This window comes from Podarcis tiliguerta, assembly GCF_965153285.1.
Source record: "Podarcis tiliguerta genome assembly, chromosome: 2".
Classification (NCBI taxonomy): Eukaryota; Metazoa; Chordata; class Lepidosauria; order Squamata; family Lacertidae; genus Podarcis; species Podarcis tiliguerta.
The window spans coordinates 80,683,967-80,709,619 of record NC_139535.1 but is presented as its reverse complement, the minus strand read 5'-3'; the positions used below and the strand labels follow the sequence as shown (position 1 = coordinate 80,709,619).

Genomic DNA, 25,653 nt, shown 5'->3' with positions numbered 1-25,653 from the left:
AGTCTTAACCACTACACCACACTTTCTCTCACACTGGGTCTATATTTGCATCTTGACTGTTCCCATCTGTTGTTGGCAGAGAATCAAGGAAGGGAGTGTTATTGACCGGATCCAAGTCATCAATGTGGGGGACATGATCGAGTCTATCAATGGACAGAGTCTTATCGGCTGCCGGCATTATGAGGTCGCCAAAATGCTCAAGGACCTGCCCAAAGGCCGCACTTTCACACTGAAGCTTACTGAGCCCCGGAAGGCTTTTGGTAAGTATTCTGTACACTCTGAATTGCTGGGAAGTGGGGGGGGGGAGATAAAAATACATCATTCAAGAAATGGGGAGTTGGCAGCGTGCCGTTTCTCAAAGCAACTGTAGCTGAACTTTATTTTCACAAGACTAGAGGTAATTGAGGTGGCTTTTGCCCTCTTTTAGACTCTGCTCTTCTGGTCACTGAAAGGAGATTCAGTTAGTCCCAGGGGCATGTTTCCATTACAAGCCAATCCACTGGTTAAAGGGGAGGTAAAACTAGGGACTCCATAATTGCTGGAGGAAAATCTGTTCCTTCCCTTGCTTGAGGACTGCAATTTCTTAGACTGCCTCTCAGTTATAATAACCTGGGGCGCGACATCTTTTTTTCGCTCAAGGGCTGCAACATTCCCTCTTCACCAACCCTCTGTATGCCAGCCATGGGCATCACCATCCCACAGACTGTTGCATGTAATCTTCCATGCGTGCAGTGCTCAAGCAAAATGTCAAGGGTACTTCAGCTAACCTGTTGATGTCTTACTTTACAATAAGGTGGCAGGTGCAGATAGAAAATGAAGGTGCAAGGCATAGAAAATGAAGGTGCAAGCTAATATCTGGTTTTGCCCTCGGTATTGCATCAAGTTAAAAAGAATTTGATTACCTTTGTACTGGAGCTTTTAAGCCAATTTCCCTATCAAATTCCCAGCCAAAAGTAAGGGTATATCTGACTTCGTTTTCAAGAGCACAGCATGAATAACATTTGTACACTTTGGCTAATGACACAGACTTGTCTTTTGGCTTTCCCTGTGGCAATCAATGATTCTTTCAGTGGCATACATTCCAAACACTTTCTTCAGGAACTCACACATTGGAGTAGGAAACAGGATCTAAGTTTCTACGATGCACACGTCTAAAAGAACCTCTGGTTGCTGTGCACCTTTTATAGGCAGGTTTATAGACTCTTCCTCTAAGGAAGAAGTGTTTTAATACTTGGCAACCACCTGGTGTAATAGGAGAAGGTTGACAAAGGGTGTGTTTGAATTCTCTACTTGCAGCAGGCTGGTTTCCTGTTAGCTTCTAAACCGAACTTTGAGCAAAACATGGTTCACATTTTGCTCATGACATGCAAGACAATACAGACACACAGAGAAGTTTCCATGATGTGTATGAACCTAGCTCAGGGAAACACAGAACCTTTCTTCTAATTCAAAATGCAGTTTGTTTGTGTCAAAGAATTAGCGGAGAAGAGGCTGGGCTCTGTTTCAGTTGGCAGCAGACTCACCTGAGCTTAGAGTTAAGGGAAGTTTGCCCTCTTGCAGTGTGTGCTATTTTTGAAGGTGTCCTCTATGTCTGTCTTCAACTTCCTGAGGACCTTTTTAAAAGAAAAAAGGGATATAAGCAATTTTCTATTTCTTATGGATGGGTGGCTATTCTCAATAATGTGTGGATAACAGCTGCTGAAATCTAAATCAAGATAGGTGGCAGAATAAGATTTTGAGTAGCTAGAGAGGACTTTGATGCCCTTCCTCCTCCTCCTCCTCCTCCTCCTCCTCCTCCTCCTCCTCCTCTTCTCTCTTCCTCCCCTCCCCATCCCCTGCCACTCCAAATGACTATCAAATCCAGAATACATTGTGCAAGATTGCATTATTTATACAGCCCATTTTTCTGACCAAAGAATTTAAATTGTGTGCATGCAGAATTATTTTTCAAGTGCTGTGAGTTCATACAGCCCAGAAAATAAGTTTATTTATTTAATATATTTTTTATTAAATTTTCAAATTTTACATTTCAAATTAAACATCTTTTATTATACCATACATTCATTGACTTCTCTCTCTCTCTCTCCCCCCTTCCAAGGGTCATTTAACTTAGCCACCATTCCTGCATATTTTGATCTATCCATCTAATTCTATTTTCCTATCTTACATTATTTCAATATATATTATACTGTTGAATTTACTGTAATACTTCCAGTGTTTTCAACTGTGCACAATTGTTTTCAATATACTCAACAAAAAAATTCCCACTCCTCTTTAAATACCTGTTCTTCTTGCTCCCTTATTCTACTTATTAGACCTGCTAATTGCATATTCTATCATAAGTTGCTAGTCCTCCTTGCTAAGGACTTCCCTCACTTTCCATTTTTGGGCGAGCAAAATCCAAGCCACTGTTGTTACATATATACGGTAAATAATTCTTTTCTGACTCTTGGAAACCTCTGTCTGAACAATTCCTAAGAGAAATGCTTCTGTTTTGGGGGGTGGGGGGAGTTGTTTTGAACATTTTTTTCATCTCATTATATATCATTTCCCAATATACTTTTAACTTTTTTGCATGCCCACCACATAGGGGGAAAAAGTTCCTTCTCTTTCTTTACATTTCCAACACAAATCAGATTCTGCATTATACATCTTAGCCAATCTACTCAGAGTTAAATACCATCTATGGATCATTTTCATATAGTTCTCTTTCAGTGTGTAGCATGCAGTAAATTTCATATCATTCTTCCAAAGTTTCTCCCAGAGGTTTCGTTTTATATTGTACCCTATATCCATTGCCCAATGGGTCATTGACACTTTAACCACCTTGTTTTTTGTTTCCCACTCCAATAATAATTTATATTTTAGACAGTAGTTTTTCCTTATTCGTCAATAACTCTCTTTCAAATTGTGAGCTTTGGTCCAAAAAGCTATTTTTCTTATCTAATTTAAACATATTGTTTATTTGATGATACTGTAACCCAATCAGCAACTTGGCCCCTTACTTCTTCCATTGGTTTCAATCTGAGTTTTCACCCTGAAAAGTCCAACAAGTCTCAAAAGGATTTCCACCGTCTATCTATATTTATTGTCTTAATTGTAATTGCTTCGGTTAGCAATAACCATAAGGGTGTTTTTGCTTTCCAAACATTTTTTTACATTTCTCCCAGACTCTATACAAATTTCTCCCAATGACATGGTTCATGAAACTTTTATATATTTTGGTTTTCCCATACCAGAGACATGCATGACAGCCAAATTTCATATCGTGAAATATGATAAATAAGTTTATGGCACTGGTTGACAGTTGTGCTGTAACACAGCCAACAGATGTCGCTGGTGCTACAGCACCAGACTTGCACGGTCTTCAGCAGACTGGGCATACTATTTTTGTAGAAAGGACTCTTATTCAAATTAGCTGTGGCCTCATGCCCAGGCAGTTGTTTGTAATTGACCTAATTTGCACATTGGTTTCACGAGCACGGCGAAGGTTCAAGCCACAGCTGAGACATAAATTGCACTAGTTCTGTGCACTGATTTTGTATTAACAAAACAAAACATGGGATACTTTTCAGTAAAGTTCTTCAGAAAATGAGTAAGTTTGGGCTTCATGTTACTTGCCTCCTTTCATCTTTATTTATCTTGAGCAACTACTGTTTTCAAATATCTCTTCCGACTGTATTATTATTTATTAGGCTTATATCTTCACCTCCCTCCCAAAGGAACCCAGGGTGGCAAATGTGTCAGTAGTTAAACAATACAGTTAATAGTTTCTAAAAAAATAGTTTAAAACAATCACCTACTCTCGCAGCTCATCATTTCAGGGTTAACACTATCTTTTAGTCATAAAATGCCTGCGTAAAAAGGAACGTTTCTAAAATTCCTTCTGAAAATTAATAATGAAGGAGGCAGCTGCACCTTCCTAGGGAGGGCATTCCACAAATGAGGAACCACCACTGAGAAGGCCCCATTACGAGTCTCTGCCAGTCCCCACTGGTGACACTGTCAGTCGTAGTCTCAATATGGTTGGTAATTGAAGGTGCTTTTTTAGGTACTTTGGTCCCAAGCTGTTTAGGGTTTTGAATGCTAGTATGTTAGACCTGGTAGTTCACACACAGCCCCATCGTCCCATCAGGCTACCCCACTTACCAACCCAAGAGCCACATACTGCATGAGCTGCAGCCTCCAGATCATCTTCAGGGGCTGCCCTACAAAGAACTTATTGCAGTAGTCAAGCAGTTGGTCACCAGAGCATAGCAGCTTCCTAATAATGGATATCTGCAGTTTTCAGGAATCTTACAAACTTGCACAAATGTGGCACAGGAGCTTCGTTAAGCACCTGCACCATATAATTTACATTGTGGCTGACGGAGTTTTCACATGTGCAGTTCTGGGATTTGGAATGTGCTGGCAAAACCTGGATATACATTTAGTTTCAAATCTCTCTCACATGCATTAACAAAATATATACTGCACACAAGTAACTTCGGTATTGGGAGAAAACCCCTGCAGAGGCAGCCCTCGTTTGAAATTGTGGTGCTGCAGTCTTCTCTCGCCAGCAGAGGTCAGGGTGGCACCAGCTCAATAGCATTCTCTACCCTGAGCCAAATCTCTGCTGGGTGGAAGAAACTCTTTTTACACATCCTCTTCCTAGGCAGGCAGAGAGAGTGGCCCTTGCCATTTAGTAAGGTGGAATATCTAGCTTTGGGAGAGCAGAACTGGTATCTGAATGGAGCAGCAATTTTTCTCATTGTTGGCTCAAGTGAGCGCAGAGTGGGGTGGGTTTCCCTTCTCTATCCAGAAGCTTTGCTAGGTCTCTAGAGGAGGGATCCTGCACTTAGTCAGTATAAAATGGGAAGGTTATCCATGATGGGGAGGGAGAAGCAGGATAGTCTTAAGTGACCCAGAGGAGAACTGAGGAAGTGAGAGGTTTGTGGAGCAAAACTTGGGGCTGGACTTCCCTGACCCTTGAGAGAAGGTGGGCAGGAAGCTCCATGTCGAATACACAAAGCTCAGTTTTTCATTTTATCTCCTGCATGGTGAAGACTCCTGCTCTTGACAACTGTGTTCTGGGTAGGATCCAGCTCCCTTTTGGTCAGAGCCTTATGCTGTCATTATATTCCTCTGTGGCTGGTGCATTAGGCTGGATGCCATACAGGATGTCTTTGAATCCTGATACTAAGTAACCTCCCTGCGCCTGTAGTGTTCTACTTAGCAGAGAGAGCCTAAGATCACGTTGCTGGGTAATAACCGCACCTTGGAGTTCTGTGTCTGCGGTGCATCCGCTATGCTTAATGCTTCTTCGTGTTACCCAGAATAAGTCACGAGCAGTTCCAGTTTCTAAATGCATTGCAACCCCTGCTGTGTTTGCAGCACAGCTTATCCATCATTTCAGTCTGCCTCTGCCACTGCAAGTTTCTTCCTCCTTGAGTGACTCACCAGACAGTTCTGGGAAGGATGATTTTCCACTTTCCAAGTTATTCCTTCCTTGGCTGTGGCTGTTGTGTGTGTGTTTGTTCTTCACTTTCATCTCCTCTGCTGGATTAATATTTGTTAGTGCTTCAGGAATGGTCGCACTGATTCCCTCCTCCCCATCATGCAATACTTGGATGTGAATGATGTTCTTTGCTAAGCTGGCTGGCCAGCGGGGGGGTGAGGAGAAGAAACACAGAGATTGAGAGAAACAGAATTAGCACTTTTCCAGTAGAACATTTTTTCCTGTTAATTTTTGGAACCACCAAGTCATCCCAAAATGGGGCTCCATTTATTGCCTAGACACTGGATCATTTTGCAAGCAACCAATGTTGCTTTTTAACCTGCACAGGTATTTCACAGGTTAGGAGAGCTGAGCTGTGGAATGATTCATTGGTTCCAGAAGCAGGGCTTTTGCTTTTGGGATTTGCCAGTGAGACAGCAACTTGGTTCCAACAACTTGGAACCATAGCGAACAAACCGGTTCTTCCCAGTAAGTCTTGGTGCAAGCCGATACTTGCATAGTCCCTAAAAGAGCTTCATTTGAATGCCTGTTAGCCCCTCGTCTCAGTCTGCCTTAGGACAGTGACATTTTATTTTCCTCTTCTTTCTTGCTTTGTTGACTGTTTAGATGAAGAGTTTATGGAGAACTAGAAAATTTGACTGCTATCTTGTGATACTTTGCTTGGCCTAATAAAGGTATTGCCTTAATAAGGATTTTGGAATTTTTCTTCAGTACAGCATTGCTACCTATACTTCTTCGGAGAGAGATATCAGTTACCATTTGAACTCATTTTGTTGTCTGCCTTCACATAACTGTATGAGTTAGGGCATAAACTCTTTGACAACCAGCCACGTGTCCGGAAAATATATATTTTACAATAATAACACCAAAGTATTTTTGCTGCAGATAATAAATCGGCAGCAAAGTTACTGTCAAGATGGCCTAATAGTATGAATAAGCTCCAGCAAAATTTCATATCCTGACATCTTTATAACGTTCCCCCTAATACTTCTGGGATCTACTTGTTTTGAATTTAATGTTGTAAGAGAAATAAACAGGCCACTGACTAGCATTTTGATGTAAAAATAAAATGGCCATTAAAAAAATTATCCAGGTGCCAATTCTTGATGTAGTCAATGTGTTAGCTGGACCCTTGGTTATGGCTTGGTCTACATTGTGGAATTTTTCATTTCTTTACCAATATGTGGGACTATACGGTCCTCATGGGCCCACCCTGAAGCAGAGGTCTCTTTCCCAGAATTCCACAAGTGTTCTTTCCACTCATGCCGTAAACCGATTTGAGCTATTGCCTGCTAACTGCCAGGTTCCATCCTTAAACACTTTCATCAATCTCACATCACATATTTGTTTAGACATTGACCCTTTATGTTGGAGCAATGAAAGAATCTCCTGGAGCAGCACTTCCCTTGCTCTTTATCTTTCTAGTTGGTCTTTTTGGTAAAGGCCAATGACTGCAGTCCTCCCACTATAACAGAAATATGATGGGGGGGCACTGCTAGAATTGTCCCTAGGCGAATAAAATTGGGGTTCAGGGTGAACAGTCTTAGTCTTGGGAAAGCAATACTTTCTCTCCATGCCCTCGTTCTGTGTGTGTACTTTGGTCCTACTGCTTTTCTGTTCCTTTTCATCTGTATTTTAGCTGGTTGTTTGATGCACGGTCTACATTGATGGGCTCCTCTGAATTGCTGTGTGTGTGTCCCCACCCCTTTCAGATTAGCTATTTCAGTGGCTCTCATTGCTCTTCAGAATGAAGGTGATGAAAAAGTTGTTGGCGTCTGGACACCTAGCCAAGTCTAAAGGCAGGGGCCAGCCAAGAATACTATGAGGCTTTGTCGCCCAGTTAGGGTTGTTTCATTCCTTGGAATGTCCCCACAATGGAGCTGAAAGGGCTGAGGCAGGAAACCTACAAAGAACAGGGCCAGGAACATCTGGGGATAGTACCCAGCTTCTGGCCAAACACATGTCCCTGCCAGACCAGATAGAACAACCGAGCATTTTATGTGTACTGCTTCTGTCTTTGCATTCCCAGCTCCGCCGTAGGGAGCTGTAAGCAGACTCTCAGCAGTTGAGGAGGCCCATGTAGGGTCTGTGTATAACCTCATGCTGGCTGCATGAAGCAGTGGAATTGGACCTGAGTGAATGTTGTTTTTCCCTATTTTGTGTGTGTATGTGTTAGAAACTGTTGCTTGTAAATTATGGATAGGAGAACAGTCTGTGTAAATCCTTTGCCCTTTGCTTCTTAACTGAGAGCACCTCTTCTCTGCGGCCAAGTGTACTCCTCAGGAAGGGAATGCAAAGCAAGAGCTGCTGCAGCAGAGAAAAACTCATTCTCATGTCTGTCCCCATGTGAAAGCCAGTGGGGAAGTTTGGAGACCACAGCTCCTGTGCAAGCCCGCCCTAGCATCATAAAACGCAAGGAGGCAGGATATAGAGAGGTCCCATTGGTAGGTCTGCATCCTGGTCTTTCCTACAGGCAGCATGTCGGTTCTCAAAGTTGGTGTTCAAGGTTAGCCTTGCCAGCTATTGTCTGTCGCGTGGCTCTTTAATTGTGCCATATGTTCAAGCTCAGCCCAATGTCTAAGGGCAGTCTGCCGCCAAGATTACAGCCTTTTCTGATCTTAAACCTGGCACAGCCGCAGCCCATAATGTGCTAATTTGCACTTGGAGGATAGTGGAATGCTGGAGGGATCTGAGGGTGGGTGTGCTGGAGGCTTGGAGGAGCCAGGCAGCTGCTGCTGGGGATGGTGCCAGGATGTCGTGAGCAGGCAGTTGTTTTTCTCTGGATTACTGAACTCTGCAAACCCCAGCTTGCTGGACATGGGGCTCCTCTGTCCTTGTTAACTAGAGAGTGGTTGCCTAGATTGTACAATTTGTACCATGCCTCCTTGCAGCTCTGACATTGGGATTATGTGATAAGGCATAGGAGAAGGCTGACTTCACTGATGGCAGGGGCAGAGTATTGGGTTCCTCTTCTTGCAGTTTGCCAATTGATTTGTAGAGCCTATTCCCAGTGAACATGTCTGTCAATACAATCAAGAAGTGCAGTTTCAGAAAAGCACTATTAATCTGTCTTGCCAGTGCTGCCGCCACCTTAGGGTGGCCGGGCTGATGCACCATGAGGAGCCAAGGCCGCTGGAGATGAGGCATCTCAGGAAAATACGTATCAGCCATCTGGCGTTACATGTCTTTAACTCCCCCTGGAGAAAACTCTGGTTATAATTACAGACAACACCACAGCTGTGTGCACATAAACAAGGAAGGAGCACATGTGTGTGTTGTGGAACAACCTGGCAGGTCCTTGGGAGCAGTGTATTGAAGCAGCGGATGAATCACGCCAGTGTGACACGAGCACGAAGTGTGCTGATGTATGTGGCAAAAAGGGAGGAGTTACTTTCTTGAAGAGAAGAATACTGGCCTGTGCAATCTTCCTCTAGTTTTAGAGAAGGATCTCAGTTTGGTGGTAGACCACAAGATTTGCATGCTTGGGCATCTCCAATGAGGGCTGGGAAGGACCCTTGTTTGCAGCCTTGGAGAACCTCCTCTCAGTCAGCCTAGATCATGGTGAAGAACCAGCAGCCTGCAATGCAGATGTTTCCAGCAAAGTCTTTGTGACCACATAGGGGTGTGTGATATTTGAGGAGTTGGTAAGAATGGCTCATTCTGCCTTGCCCATTTATGGCATTTGCCCCCTTGTGTGACCATTAGGAAGAAAAAGTCCCATGAACACAAATTGGATCTTTTTATAAGCCAAATTCCTATACAAGGGAAGAGAGAGAAGCATGGAGTGGAGATGGCTCAGGAGGGAGATCTACGTGACTGAGTATGGCTGATCAAAAGTAGGTTTGGCTTTAGCTCTGCCAACATTTGGCTTTGGAATGCAGCCCCACAAGATCACCCAAAGGCTGGCTATACAGCCTTTGACCTTAAAAAGGCTCCTTGCTCATGGTGTGGACACTTCTGAGCTAGATGGACCAACCTGCTGCCATCTGTATGTTTTGAGCTGCAGCTCCCATGGCATGAGCCCTGGCCAGTGGTCAGGGATTATGGGAATTGTAGTCCAAAACATGGAGAGCACCTGTTTAGGGAAGGCTGCCATAGAATGCTGGCCTGGCCTCTCATCCAAATCAGGAATTCCTCTACCTGTCTGGCTGATAGAAGAATGACTGCACAATCTCTCATTATGAATGCAGGCAATTATAGTGAACTATAGAAAACCTAAGTTGTTCCTTTATAAATGAAGAGCTAGGAGCATGTAGAAGAGGGGCTAAGCTATTGCTCCAGAGCTGCCTCTCACTGCCTCTTTTGGAATCTCTGTTTCTTACCTATTAAGTGTCTGAGTTACTGCATTGAAAGTGTATGTTGCAATGGCTTCTCACGTCGATAAGAAAAGCCTTTCTTTCTCCCCTGGCAATTAACCAAAGTTTTCTATAGAAGTGACTTTCGAAGCCTGTCCTCCAGTTGGAAAGACCCGCTCTAGCCTGGAACATGAATGTAGTCCTCATTAAATTAATGGGAGACACTCACACCCTGCTGCCCAAAGCTTGGCCATTTCTTCTTGATTATGCTTATGCAGAAGCACGTGACCACTCTCGTGCGCGCATCTGCCTTATAAACTGGCAGACTAATCGTCATGACAAAGGAAGTCAATGCCTCATCCCAGCGACATTCCTAGAATATTGTGTTCTTCCATTCCCAGCCAGGGCTTTAACCTGCCAGTTACTTTTCCAGGACCACACACTGGATTGGAGGCTGCCTCCCACCAATTAGTTGTGTTGGGCATCTGACTTCAGAGAACAAAGCAAATTTGAAAGCCTCAGCACTTGTTTTAATTCCTTTCTCAAAGCTGCCCCCGTGTCATTGCACACTTCTGTTATGACAGAGATTTTAAGCAATGATTTTTATATGAATTGATTTTTAGTTCCTTTAGGCAGGAAATCTGTGTGGACTTTTGAGCTTATTCAACTAGGCCAGTGTATACCACAGAATATACAGGGGGGAAATAGCTTGGCAGAAGTTTTCCATTTCTAAGCACTGCATTCCTGCTGATAGACTCAGATCATATGCTGGGTTTGGGAGGGTATCGCTGCGGTTCTGTATTCTTTTGCACCATTCATCACCCTTCCATTAATTGGTTGTGAAAAAGAGAGGTACTTCCATTTCATGAAAGTCTTCCCCAACCTAGTGCCCTCCAGATGTCTTGGACAAAATTCCCTATTTTCCCCAGCCAGTTTAGTTGGCTAATCCTATTAAGTGCTTCATTAAAGAACCGGTACTTTCCATGTCCCTCCATAAAGTGCCCTGTGTTAATGTCATCAGATTAACACATCTACCATAGATCCTCTGTTCATGTAGTTCAACATAATGTTCTGTAGGCAAAAATGCAAAGTGTCTGAGATAAAATATTATCTTATGCATTTCTACTGTAAACTATACAGAAAGGGCCTATATGCAGTGGCCTTCCTGTTACTGCTTGTAAGTGGCGAGAGTGCTTTGGATAATGTTGCTGATTTAAGGAAAAGGCTCCTACGGCTACAGCCTGCTTGGAGGTCAGAGAATAAGTTTACAAGCGGTATGAAGGAAGAAAGCATCCAGATCAGGGAAGAAAGCATCCAGATCAGCAACAGGCCAGATAGTTGCAGCTGTGTAAAGAACTGCTCAGTCAGCCAAACCTTATCAGGTACTCGATGAACCACCACAAACCAGTGATGGCAACAGGGGCCCAAAGCAATTGCAGAAGTCGGGAAATGGCAAGGAGATTAGGACATTGTGGCTGATGGTTTCACCACCGTCATGCACTGTTCAGAGGAAGTGAGCAAAGACTGCTTTCTCAAGCTTGCAGAATTTGTACAAAACCTTGGCAGAGGCGGGGAAAGAAATGCCCATCCTGTTTGTACTGCGGTTGGATGCACAGGGATGCACCTAGCAGGTCCCATCGGCAGAAGTCCTGTGCTAGGACTTCGGCTTCTGCAGAGGGGCTTTCCCCTCTCTTCTCCCCGCATAGCCTCTTCAGTTGGCTTGAGAAGGAGGTCAGGAGAACCCCCCAGAACTGTGTTTGGGGGAGGAGAGGAGGGACTCATTTCACTTGCCAGCTGTGATGCTTGTGCCAATGGAATGATCACTTCAGGCAGTGCTGAATTCTTCCACAGTGTCCACTGCAGGCTGCTGAGGGACTGGAGCTGAGGGTGTGTGAGAGAAAGACAGGTGACCGCCTTGCGGTTTTTCTTTCCATGTTTCCAGGTATAATGTGAAGAGAACAGTCTGTATTTTGGATTAGGAGCTCACAGATCTCCTCGTAGGAACTTGTAGACCTTGTTCCCCTCTGCCTGCTGCTGCCCTGCAATCTCCATCAGCCATGGCCAGTGTGAGCAGTGGTCAGGGATAGGGATCAGTGAGAGTTGTAATCCATCAACTTCTGGAAATCTATAGGTCCCCTGCCCCTGCCATAGGCAGTATGTTCAACAATAACCTGAAAGCATGGAAAGGTCCACTTGACACACTGGTACAAACCCTGAATTAACTGCTCTTCTGTTACATGTGAAATGGCCCTCTGCATCTCCTCTGCCCAACATAGCTCTGTTATCACTATCTTGTTTTTGATTATGCTTACCTTGTTGGGGTAGAGTTCTTGTAAGTTTGCTCCCTCTGCTCCTGTTCTTGCCCCCATCTCCCCCTTGGTGTTGACACAGCTGGCTTCTTCCAACATCACTCTTTCTATTCTTGCCTTTAGAAAGAATGTCTAATTCAGACTGTCCTGCAGTGCTAGACTTTACCCCCCCCCACTTCCCCTTTCCCCTTTCCTCTATCTGGGAACTCGGTGCTGCAGAGGCGTTGACCCCTTGGCAGGCCGTGGATCTAACAGGACTAATTCCCTCTCCCTAGGGGCTTTAATTGATTCTTCGGCTGAAATTAACAGTGCCTCGAGAAGCACGTAGACTCAGAAGGTGCAGTTCTGGCAAGGGCTATGGAAATATGACATCTGCAGGCATGGGAGCTGCTGCTGAGAAGATGTCTTTTTTGTTTTATTTGAGCGTTGGGATGTGAGAAGGAAATGGGCCTGATGTGCTTTGGGGATATATATACATATATTTAAAAGTCTTCAGCTACATAGAATGGCATTTCCTAAGCTTGCTTCACAGTGGTCTCCTTGCCATCACTCCCCTGTTAGCTTCCACTGTGGAAAGATTGTCCTTACCATTGCTATTGCCTACACCATTTCTTGAATGCCTCTCTCAATCTCTGCCCTTTCTTTCTTTCTTTGGTTAGTGCATGTTGCCCCGCACATCATATTGAAAACATCATGTGGAAAACATTCTGTTGGGCTTGTTCCTAAGCTGGACCACCAGCATGCAGACTCTGCAAAAAAGCTCACCGGGCTTTTCTCTTGCTCTGTTCCAGATATGATCAGTCAGCGGTCTGCAGGAGGCAAACACAGCGGGAGTGCACAGCTTGGCACAGGAAGAGGCACCCTACGACTTCGGGCCAAAGGACCAGCCACTGTGGAGGAACAGGTGTGTGTTCTGCAAGCCCAGAAATGTAGAGCAGTAGGATCAGCAGCTCTGCTCTGCTCCACTTTTTTCCAAGAGTGGTTTAGAGCAGGTGTCCACAAAGCCATCCCCCTCTGGTGAGAGGGATGCTCAGCAGCATATTTCCCCCCTGCCCCTGAGCTCTTCCTTGTGGTGTGGTTTTAGAGGAGGGTGGGAAAGGAGCAGGCATCTCTCCTGCTGTTTCTCTCATCTCCTCCTCCCTGCTTCTCCTTCAAGTTATTGTGCAGACCAGAGAAGTAAAGGGATGTTATGATGGTATTGGTGGCAAGAGGGATAGTCCAGCTGATACCCGCAGCCCTGGGTTGGTACTCTTCCTCACAGCCTTCATGCGTCTTCTGAAGACACGGAGCCACACGTGGTCCCCGGATAACCAGCTCTAGAGTTTCCCACTCTCCAATCTCTACCAAAATTCTTCAGCCACATTGCAGCCATTTTCTTCTGCATTAGACCCATTGGCCCTGTCAGCTAGTAGCCGTAGCCAAGTCGCAGCTGCCACCCCTCAAGTTAATAGAGAGGAAGACAGACATTGTCGCTGCTTCAGTCGTTGTGTTCTTCCTCTTCACAGCCATCTGCATTTGAGGAAAAGGCCATTGAGAAGGTTGATGATCTTTTGGAGAGTTACATGGGCATCCGTGACACAGAGCTAGGTGAGTTGCCGCTACCTTTCCTCTTTTAATCTGGAAATAAACCACCCAAAGCAAACTAGTTAAGAGACTGGAGCCTCCCTGTAGATGCTGGCATCTCCCTTTGATTTGCACACCTTTCCAATGCTGGAATGGGAGCCAATGTGAAGCTCTCCCTGTGCCTCTGTCTCAGTTGTTGTGTTGGCTTGTGAGCTGTTTGGGGTGTGGAGCAGATGCTCACCTCTGGCTTTCTTTCCTTTCCCCCGCATAGCTGCTACCATGGTGGAGCTGGGAAAGGACAAACGGAATCCTGATGAATTTGCTGAGTCCCTGGACGAGCAGCTGGGGGACTTTGCCTTCCCCGACGAGTTTGTCTTCGACGTCTGGGGAGCGATTGGCGACGCCAAGGTTGGGCGCTACTAGGACTCTGCGCCCTCTGCTGGACCCTGCAGGCAGGACTACTAGGCAGGCCACTGGTGGGCCTGGCACACCACTGTGCCCTCACTTCGATGCTGGGCCACACCTGCCTCCTTTCCCTAGGGGCTGGAGAGGCCCTCAAGCAATAAGTCACCTGCATTAATGACTGGAGTGTAATGTGAATGGGGGCCAGAATCACTGCTGCTGACCACCTCTTTGTGCATGAGGCTCCCTCAGACCTGAACACAGTCCGCTAGGAGTCCCTTGCTGCCAGTTCTTGGCTTCTGCCACTCTGCTCATACAGTTTGCTGTTCTCAGGGAGATGCAGCTGCTCCTTGCTGGTTTCCAGGCCTATCCTTGAACGAGGATATGCAGGCATCCTGATAGGCAGTTAGTCTGGGGGGAATCTCACAGGCACTCTCGGGTGACGGATGAGGCTGGGGTGAGTTCGGATGGGTTTGGACAGCCCTGACACAACCATTTGGGTGGGTGGGCAGGTGCAGCAAAAGCTCCTCACTGTGCATATCTGCACTGGGTAGGCCAAGAGGGTACACACATGCATCCCTCTTATTCCAGCAGGAACACCCTCTGCTGGTCCAGCTCCAATCCATTTTGGTACAATATGCACTGGGAAGCTGCTTCTCTTGCCACAGGTGGACCTCGTTTCATAGCTGCTCTCTCTTGCTTGATCCTCGTAGCTTGGCTTTGGGTAGTAAATGCAAGAGAGGCACTCAGAAATCAGAGAGCATCAGATTACAAGGTAAAAAAACAACTGGTGGAGGAAATAAAGTCCCCGACCCCAATTTTGTTTTCTAGAGAGATCCTTTCCTTCCATGTGGCTAGGCAGTCCTTCCAGCTGAGTTTCAGCTGCTGGTCCTACCCTGCCTAACAAAGCCTGCCTCTGCTTCCCAGCCCCATTGTCAGCTGTTGAACTTGAATCCATTTTGAGCAGCAGTCTCAAGCTTCCTTTGGTTGGGCATGGCTAGGAACAGCTGGCAGCAGAGACACAAGGCTGTACAGCCAGCCACTCCCCCTTCCCCTGAATGGATCTGGCTTGTCCTGCCCCCACCCACTTCCCCAGAGGGAAGCGTGGTTTAAAGGCCCACCTCCTCTTTAACCGCCACCCCCATCTGCAACTGAGCTTCTTGCCCCCAGTTACTCACTTTGTGGATAGTACAAAGATTGTCGTCCCATGTGACTCACTGGCAATGAGCCATTGCTGAGCCTGTCACACCAGTGGCATTCCCCCGTCCCAATTACTGCTGGGAATATTCCCTTGCTGGACTGGTTCTGGGGAACTCCTCTGCTCAGGGTGATGCTGCTTGGCACTGGGGATGTTCCCAGAGGGGCAGCAAAACCACAAGCAGCAACAGCAGCAGGTTCTCCTTGCGGTCTGGGTTTGGGCATGTCCTTGTCGAGATCTGTCTTTGACTAATCTGTCCAACTTTGTCATACTGACCTACCTCCCAGGGTGGCCCAGTTAATAATGCCTGAAAAGCTGCCTCTGTTAAATTATTGATATTCTCTCACTGACACTACACGCGCACACACACACCCCCCCAAATGTTGGGCCTCTTCCCTGTACTGTATCCCCAGTACTGTAGTTCAGGCACTGTCTGGTCACCCTAGGAGCTGTGAAGGCCCCCTCCCTCTTCAATTACACCTCACAGCCCCAACCCACCTACTGTATCTCTTTAAGACACTAACCCCAGGTAGGATGTGGAGCCTAGTTGCCCTCGGGACCCACACCTCATGCTCAGAGTGGGTGAGGTTTCTGCCAAGCTTTGCTGCCTTCCTGTGCCCTGGCACCGGAAGCCTTGTGGGTAGACCAGGCACCACATTCTCCTTGGGCATATTTTTGTATTCTATGTGTAAAGCATCTTTAAGATAAAAATATATTGACATTACTAAATTGCTTTTTGCCTGCATGTGTGCTTAAGGGGTGTGTTGTGGGGAGGGGAGGTGCAGAGTGCCCACAAGTGGAGTTCCAGCTTATCCCATCTCTTGGCCGACACGGAAAAAATTAAAACTTCCTCTGTGGAGGAAATGGTAGGATGCGGGAGTTGGGACCCAGCCGGTTAGGGTGGTGTTGCAGATCTGGGTAAGCAAGACGGTTCTCTGGTTGCTGCTAAGGGAGAAATGAGCAGGTGCGTGTAGCAACTACCTCAAAAGAGAGGTTGCAGATGACACATTGGGAAAAAGGAAACTACCCAGAGAAATAGCCAGTAAAACAACTGCAGCACCCTAACTTCATGGCCAGGTGCAACTTTTTCCTAGGGGGTCTCTGCTTGAGCCCTGTCAGAGCAGCAACATAAAAATAATGTGTCTCGTGTTCTAGGCTTCTGCCTCTGGAGTGAGAGCAAATAACCTCAAAGAAGTCGTTCGATTTCTGCCCTGTGATATGTGTGTTTTCTTGGCTCAAATATTTCTAAATTTCCCTGCTTGGAGCAGTCCAAATATTAAATGGGTTGGTGAGGGTTGGGTTGGAAATGGCCCTGCATGTGAAGTGGAACCAGATGCTGCACTGTGTGCAGCCAGCAATTTCATTTTAATGGGCACTCTGAGATTCTACAGCTCCTAGTAGGCTGTGTAGGCCCTTGAATGCTCTGGTCATGTGGTATTGGAAGGAGTTGCTCCCCCCCTTCCCAGGTACATACCAATTCTCCCCCCACCTTAGAATCAGGTTAGCAGGGATGTCTCAGACCCCTTTGAGGGGCCGCAGTGATGCTTATGGCAGTCTTGTCTTCCAGTCTTCTTGCTGCAACCACTGTACCAGGCCACGCTTAGTCAACAAGGTGGACCTTGCGCTTTCTGTCTCCACTGCTGGAAGGAGCATCGGGTAGGACTATTGTGGCTATGTTTCTGAGAAGCAACAAGCAGGAACAAACACGCCATCCTGCCGGCTGATTGGGGGCTGGGAAATGGGATGGCTTCCCCCCATGGGAGGCAAGGCGCAAACAATGAGGGGAAAAAGGCCAACTTGTTCATCCCCTGTCAGGATGCACAAGACAATTAGCTGGGCCATACAGGTCTAAACAGGGATTCAGCAAGCCATTGTAGTAACTGATCTGCATTTTCATACATCATGAAACTGGTTCCATACAGGGTGTCTGGGAGCACTCTAGCTGTGATGGTGTTAAGGGTCCAAGTTTGCTCCTAAAATACTGAGAGCAAAGTTACTTACCCATCCATTCCTTAGCTGCAGCCCTGCTGCCGACATTTTAGTGCAATTGACCCCTGGGAGTGCCTGCATTGAGCTTAATCTGCCACACAAAAGCAATTGGAAGGATGCTTGTTTTGAAGCCTGCATGACGTATATTGCCGTCTGTGTTTTATTTACCTTTTGGTAGTTGGACTTGGACCTGTTCCATCCCTTAAAGTTGTTTTAAAGAGCACAGTAAGAAATAATAGGATGTCTCCCAGAGAAAACCAAGACTCCACCCTTGTAAACAGCTGCTTCTCCATGTAGGATGATGATGCCCTGGAGAAGCTACTCTCCCCATTCCACTCCACCTCACCCCAGAAGCACTTGTAGTCTGCTCTCTCCTACACCCACACACTGTTCTGTGGGTTCCCCTGGCGCATGTGTGCACACACACACTGAGTCAATTTATTTTGGTGGGGGGAAGCCTTGCTGTGCTAATGGGAACCCTTGTGTGGGCTTCCATTAGTGGAACTCATTATCTGAATCCTGCTCTGTGTGTCGCTCTGGCTTTTGGGGGGCTTATTTAGATGTCCAACCTAGGAACTTTATTTCTTGGTATTAAAAACACACATCTCTGGACCGAACACTCAAAAGTAGTGCAAAATCCTATTCCCTGTATATCTTTGGGGGAGGTAATTTTTGCATGCTGCAGGAGGGGAGAGAATTGGGTGCAAATGCCTTGCTAAATGGTGTGAGAGTCTTCAGGGACCACTATAACATTGCAGCTGTTAGAGGAATTTTTTAAGACTAGCTTGGCAATCCTGTTGGAATGGTGCAACAGGGACTACTTAGCCTTTGACTTGAATAGGGAAGGGAGAAAAGACACATGCTTCCTTTCAAGAATATAAGAAAAAGATTTGTAGATGAGAACATAGCTCCATCTGGTCTGGTCCCAGCATGATTTCTTTGGAAATTCCAGCAGGACGTGGAGGCAATAGCCTTTCTTTGTGCATTTTCAGCATGAGGTACTCCAAAGGATGCGACAGGGATAGGCGACCTGTGGCCCTCCAGATGTTGTTAGACTACAGTACATCTCTCATCATCCTTGGCCATTGGCTATGCTGGGCTGATGGAACTTGGAGTCCTACAGCTTCTGGGGGGTCACAGATTCCCCATCCCTAGAGCCTTGGCTTTCTTTGCACTCAGGTGGGGGAGCCACCATGGCCTTTGTAAAGCAATCAAGAGATAGCAGCCAGCAGTGCTTTGTGGGGGAATGAATTCCACAGATTACCGTAATTCTGCATTGTGTGAAGAAGTTCCTTTCATTTAACCTCCGAGGACTGCTTTTACCAATGGTACAAGCAAGGGTAAAAAGAGTATGTGAGGAAGTGTGTTGCATGTAATGATTTGTCATAGTCATGCAGCCCTCAATCAAAATAGGACTTATAAGCATTGGTAGACCTGCTGGTACAGGAGAGAAGGTGGCCGGGCAGATGGGATGGGGGAAGCGTATGATTGGGGAGACGAGGACTCGCCTTTTGCCCACAGCTTGAATTTGCTCTTGGAGCACTCGAGTGAAAATATTTCCTTGCAGTCGACACGCTAGCTTGGAAGGTGTTGTCTGGCAATTGAGTCACACTCTGCATTCCTGCTGTAAGCAAGCAAGCAAACAAAAACCCTTTTATTTGGATAAATTTGATGAGCCAGCCAGATAGAGCACATAGTATTCAAACATTTATGAGAACTAATTTGACACTTCACCCAGCCATAAGAGTCAGCTTTTTCCAGTCCAGTAGTGCTAGGAAGCTGGCCCACAGATGCTCTTGGCTAGCAGCCTCCCTCTTTACCCAGAACTGGTTAATGGCCTGTCTAACTATGCTCACCCCCTGTTCTGCTAAACAGGTTCCCATTCTCAACATCTCCCTTGGCTCCTGCTGTCTGTAGGGCCCAGTACCGTGGTACCTCTAGTTATGGACTTGATCCGTTCCGGGGTGCCGTTCGCACCCTGAAAAGTCCGCAACTAGAGCGCTGCTTCTGCACATGCACGCGGCACAATAGAGCTCTTCTGCACATGCGCACAGGGTGAAACCCGGAAGACTGATGTAACAAGAGGTACAACTGTACACACAAGTCCTAGGTATGCATTCAAGAGGAGAGATGTTGTCTGTGGGCCTGAAGGTCACTCAAATAGGCAGCAACCAAATTATAGTTCAAACTACTTGCCAAATGGGGGAAAGTGGCCCCGCGCCTTCATCCTTCAGAGTAGCTGGCTCCTTCTTGATCTCTCTGTGTCAGGGTATTGTAAAGATAGCAGGAAGCTGGGTATTGCCAAAGTGGGAAAACTTGCAACACAGGCAGGACATCCGTTGCAGTAGGTGATACACAAAGAGGTATCCCAAAACACAGTGCTTGTGGCAGCACGCCAGCCTGTCATGCACTCAAAGGGCTGGTATAACTCACCTGCTCCACTTGTGTTCTTGCCTTATAAGCATAACCTGCAATGAACTAGAAAAACTTGTCTCCATGTCAAAGCACCCAGTGTTCTGAGGAGCTGGTCAACATCAACGTAATACCTTGGTAGATCTTCAACCATCAGCACGTCGAGAGCTCCAAGATCCTCAGCAGTGCTGGTGGGAGAACCAGCCTATACATCTGCTGTGAACTCACAGCCAGCTTTACAAAGAGCAAAGTGGCTTTGTGAATCCTTTCTGCGGACAGAGACCAACACCATGCCTCAATCCGCCTCAGAAATGTGGGCAGTGATGTGCCAGATGGTAATCTGTGGATAGGATTAATGGTTCAGGTGACCAGTTTGTCATGAGCAGGGTTCTATGCAAGGCTTAAGGGGGGTGTTCTGGCCTGAAGTGTGGGTTGTGCCATTTGCTAAAAAGCAGCACTAGCACTTTCATAACCACCATAAACACTGGCCAATAGGTGGGGCCACCATGCATGCCTCAAAGCTCCTTACTCAAGAGTAAAGCAGCAAGACACTTAAAAGAAAGTTATGAAGCAAAATGTGCAGGTACGCTTCTAAGCAATTTACACAAAATGAGCCAGCCTGGTTGCTCCTGCTTATCAGTGTTCTTAGCTGATCAGTGAAGTGAGTTGCTTGGACACCAGCTATAGGAATCCCTAGGGTCCTAAAGAACTACTGTTTTCCGTTCCCTTTTATCACACTTTCCCTGGTTCTGTTTTATTTTCTTGGAAATGCCATAGTTCGCCATTCATTTTTTCCTACCAAGCAATGTGCATATTTTGTTATGTGGTGTAAGCCTGAATCCACATGCATATCCACCCCTGCCCCCCCCCCCGTACCCCTACACACATTCCCAATAGGTTTGGGATATTTTGCCAGAATCAATACATGTGACTATTTATGAATATATGTTTCAGCTCTTAACCTTATGCCTGATAAGTTCACCCCAGAGGAATAAAGAAATGTTGTTTTATTATATGAAATAAAGGAGGCAGAATATATAGATGGTGCTTCAGGCAGCCAAGTTACATATATGTGATCAGAAAATCACACAGTACGTACACACCTCGATCTTAAAGATAAACAGATCCCCAGCTACCCAAAAGCAATGACAAATTGCCACAGTCCACACATTAAGAGAAGAAATGAATGGAAAATATACATGCCCCAAAGCAAGCGGTACCGAAGTCTGGGGTCAGAGATTTGTGTCAATCGTGTGAGAGTTAAGCTCTCCCCATTGGCATCCTATACCTGGCTTCCCATGGTAAGTATAGCTTGTCCAGGGGAAGGAGGAGCAATGATTGTACTCGCTCTAATTGTGTTACAACACATTGTGTTATGCCTTGCCCCCATGGTAGCCATTTTGTGACTGGAGCCCACAGCACGCTCTCAAAATTTAAAATGTGCCCACTGGTCCAAAAAGGTTAGTGACCCCTGCTCTAGGATGTGAAGTTGGCTAAGTTGGCTAAGGCTGATGGTGATTGGCGTCTGCCAACTGAAGGTCAGCACAACAGTTTTCCCTGGGGTAAAACATTGATGGCTTGGAGAAGGGCCTTCACAGTTGTGGCCTCCAAGTAAAAGGCAGTAGGAATGCAGTTCAATTACTTTTAGCAATATTTTTTTTCTGAATGCAATCAGTTCCAGCCATAGCAAGATAAAACAGATGGCTCTTAAAGAGGCCCTATTTTGTTAGAATTTCCTCTCTGTAGTCAAGCTTGTTGTGCAGTTCATGGCTAGTAAAACTAGACTATGTGTCAATGACGCAAGAAACAATTATATATCAAGACCTACTTGGACCACTATCTGTGTCTCTGGCATAGACTGGCTTTTAACCCCCCCCCCCCTTTTCAGGATCTACCACATATATGTTATCTGATTCTCTACTTGAGAAGTAGCAGAATGATGCAATTGTGCCACTTTCATGTGCAGCCAGAAATAGCTGCATGTCAGGATCTCACACACAGAACATCGCCTGCCTCTCTTGCCATGCTTTATGTACTCTGAGATATGGCCTCTGGCCAAATACAATATGATGGCTACATGGTTTACTGGAGCCCCACAGCATGACTTCTTTGTTGTTGTTTAGTCATTTAGTCGTATCCGCCTCTTTGTGACCCCATGGACCAGAGCACGCCAGGCACTCCTGTCTTCCACTGCCTCTCTCATGTTCGTAGCTTCGAGAACACTGTCCAACCATCTCATCCTCTGTCGTCCCCTTCTCCTTGTGCCCTCCATCTTTCCCAGCATCAGGGTCTTTTCCAGGGAGTCTTCTCTTCTCATGAGGTGACCAAAGTATTGGAGCCTCAGTTTCAGGATCTGTCCTTCCAGTGAGCACTCAGGGCTGATTTCCTTCAGAATGGATCTTCTTGCAGTCCATGGGACTCTCAAGAGTCTCCTCCAGCACCATAATTCAAAAGCATCAATTCTTCAGCGATCAGCCTTCTTTATGGTCCACTCTCACTTCCATACATCACTACTGGGAAAACCATAGCATGACTTCTACTAGGAACAAAAAAAAAAAATTCAACCCAATAAATCCTACCCTCCTCCAAATCTTTCCCTCTGGCCTGCTGGCAAAGTAACATTGCTGGCTTTCAAAACTCTAAATTTCTTAGGATATACAGCTTCTCATTCTCCCTTGCTGAAGCAGTGAAGTAAAATGATGCATGGTGGTGTTGCACCAGCTTTGTGCATTGTGATAAATTACAGCAAGTCAGGAATGCAAATCTGGAATGATTATAACAAACTTTGTTTACGTACCTCTTGACCTTCCCAAAGCCAAGACTCTATTGGAATTTTCTTCTCTTCCCACTTGGTGTGGCTTGGCTTGCCCACCAGTTTCTTAGATCTCCTTAAAGGACACACACACACACACACACACACACACACACACACACACACCTCAGCAGAGCGATGGAGCACCATTGCACAAACACAAGTGCTCTGCATCTATTGCTCTTGAGAGCACGATAGAGCATGGGGCAGATTTAGTAGCAGCTACTTGGTTTATCAAATGTAAAAGAAAAATTGTAGCAAAGGCTAGCAAAGAGCAAAAGCTACAGAACTTTTCTACTGTGCCAAACTCTGCCTGGGGCTGCCATCTGTAAGCTGCAGCCAGTACAGAATGTGGCAGCCTGCCCGCCTCTCAAAGAAAAATATTTTATAAAGTTTATATTGGAATACGTTGGGAGGTGAATGGTGAGAATCAATTTCCCCAGTCTCTTTGGATGCTATAAAAGAGAAAGAACTGACCTACGAGCTCAATATTTTGTGTTGCAATGAGATAGGGTGGGTGAAAAGGGTGTGTTGGGAGGGAATAAGGATCCCATTCCATTCGAGCTCATCCTTTTCATCCCATTCTATTTCTTTGCAATTCATGGACTCAGAGGCTGTTCTATAGCCGGCAAGCAAGCAGACATTCTTTGTGTTTGCATCTTCTGAATCAGGGGGTTTCTTGGAGGGGATCTAGGGGGCCTGAGCCCTAGATTGCCTGTCCCTTTCCCCCCTCCTCCATGTTTTTGTATTATTAACAGTGTTAGAAATTTCCCATTACATAAAAATATACCACTCTCAGCCTTACACCTTCAATAAAGCCCACCTACCCATCTTTGCCCCTTCCCCCAAACATATAAGTTCCCCTGCCCATTGAAACATTAGAGGAATTTTGAAATCTTTACAGCGTAAATAAACAGTCAAACACAAGAGAGAGAAAGCATTAAGACAAGAATGAATCAACAAGCATAATACCAATAATAATTACACAATAAGTACTAATCCTAAGGTCAACATGTGCATCTGGCACCTACATTGTACATGTTTTTGGTGACACGCCAAAGCACGCCTTTCCATCCAGGCTTTTGGGAATGGTTGAACGTGAGTTTCCCCTTCTGTATCGTAAAGTGACTTTCCCTATGAAAAGCAGCCGGAAATTGTGTCCGCACGTATAAATTAGCAACTGCAAATGGCATGCAATTTTTTGGAGTCATTGGTCTGTGCCCTTTGTCTTTTAAAGATCTAGCGGTGCCTCTCTGCTCCAAGCAACAGCCCAGCTCGTGATCCTCTGTTGTGGGCTGATGCTGGCCCTGCCTAGATCTGTTTAGCATCATTACAGAGAAGCCACGAGAGGGAAACAGCCAGAGCAGTGAGGTGCTGCCTTCCATCAGCTGAGGCCAGGCAGAGCAGAAGCGGCAGGAGAATGATGCAGCGTATAGGTCACCTGCCAGGTTTTAAAAACTTTATTATGGTTGCATTGACTGTTTTGACTAATCTGATGGTTTGTATACTGCTTTGTGAGGTGGTTGTCCTGCAAAACAGCATGGGAGTCTTTAAAATGCATAAATAAATTTTAGAAATCGGGCATTTGGAGCAGCCTGTTCTTTCTACCGGGAGAGGAAAAGTTGAAAGATAAGGATGTGCTCTGCCCACCCCTTCATACCTTTCTTAAAAGATCTGCTCCAGAGACAACCCAATGGCTTGGTTCAATGATTCCGAGACCTGTTCCTCATCAAGACTGACAGCTCTGGGCTCGTTGAACCATTCGTCTGATTTATAAAGCCTCTCCTATAGCCTCAATGAGGAACATTGCAACATCCTCCCACACTGCCTTGTACTAGAGTCAGATAACAATATATGGGAACACCTGTAGTTTGGTTCAGGGCCTGGGGTGGGGAATGACTACAGACCAAAGAGAGTAAGGCTATGCTCACATCAGCAGCTTGTGAGGTTATTCCACCACCACTACCACCCCGGCTGCATTTCCATATCACTTTCTTGCTTCTCACACCAGAGCAGGGGGGTAGATGTCTTCACCAGATGATTCAATGCCCCCACCATGCCAAACTCCAATCCAGTGAGGCTTCTGTTTGCACGTGCACCATCGTCTGCACATGTGCAAAAGCTGCCCGAACTGTTCGCACCACAATGGAACTGTGGTTTCCATTTTCAAAGCCTATGGAAATTGGGTTAAGAGAGACCGCATCAAGGAAGAGTATTTCTGTAAAAGCTTCAGAATACATACAGATTGTGGCCAATGGCATATGAACCCACCTTTAAAAACCAGCAGCGGAGTACACTGGAGCTGCAGTAAATGGTAATGTGAGCACATCCTTAAGTTTCTGGCACAAAGGGGTAGCACCAGAAATAACAGCTTCCCATTACAGCAGCTGACCCCTGCTCACCCCATCATTGCACAGGGAGATGTCTGTCTCCAGGGTGAATTCCTAGTGCATTCCCAGCTCTGCTTCAGTGACTGTCCCAGAGAGAAAAAGAACTACTTTTCCATCCCAAGTAGGAAGAAAATCTGCACTTTGGGTGCTGGAATGGACTTGGCTCTTTTGACAGACCTCGACCTTTGGCGATTTGTCAGCTGTTCTTGTTCAGAGAGGGCCATGGTGTTAGGACTAGCCCAAGACATTTGATGGCCTCAGGCAAGCAAGAAGAGGGCAATTCCGCTCACCTTCCACAGAAACTGACTGGCCTGGCAGCTGAATCTTAGCTCAACGCTGATGCTTCAACATCCTCCTCCAGTATTCCTTTGGGAGGAAGAGTGGGATATAATTTACATTAAAATAATAAATAAATAAATACTGAAGCATGGCCTAAAATGGTCTTGGTTGAACTTAATATAAACTTAGAAATAAGATTCTCCCTGGTGAATTCCAGTGTTAGAGCACAGAGCTTTCCTCCAAAGTGGCCAGGGATAATCTTGCTAATAGAGCTTTTTACCATCCTCAAATCCTGTGCCTCAACAGTGGCTTCATCTGCAGAAATTAGGAGCTGGGGTGTTGTGAGTATCTCTACCTACTCGATTTTGCAAATGAAGCTTCTCTCGTAGGTGCAGGAAGAAGCCAGACTGTTTGCTTGCTATTTTTTTTTGCTCTCCTCCCCATGATTACAGGGAACCCTGAATTAGCTGCAAATCATCTGGATTTTCCAGTTTGTTCTAAATCAAT

At 45.8% G+C, this 25,653-nt stretch overlaps 1 protein-coding gene across 3 annotated transcripts in view; it reads left to right on the top strand.

Annotated features, from left to right (window-relative positions):
- The window catches only part of GIPC1 (GIPC PDZ domain containing family member 1), a 29,833-nt gene extending 13,840 nt beyond the window's left edge, over nucleotides 1-15,993 (top strand). For all 3 annotated transcript variants that reach the window (XM_083431042.1, XM_083431044.1, XM_083431043.1), the window contains 4 exons: nucleotides 80-260; nucleotides 12,893-13,005; nucleotides 13,607-13,688; nucleotides 13,936-15,993. In XM_083431042.1, coding sequence (XP_083287168.1) covers nucleotides 80-260; nucleotides 12,893-13,005; nucleotides 13,607-13,688; nucleotides 13,936-14,087 — 528 coding nt within the window. In that variant the 3' untranslated portion in view covers nucleotides 14,088-15,993. The remainder of the gene's footprint in view (nucleotides 1-79; nucleotides 261-12,892; nucleotides 13,006-13,606; nucleotides 13,689-13,935) is intronic.
- Nucleotides 15,994-25,653: the final 9,660 nt, after the last annotated feature.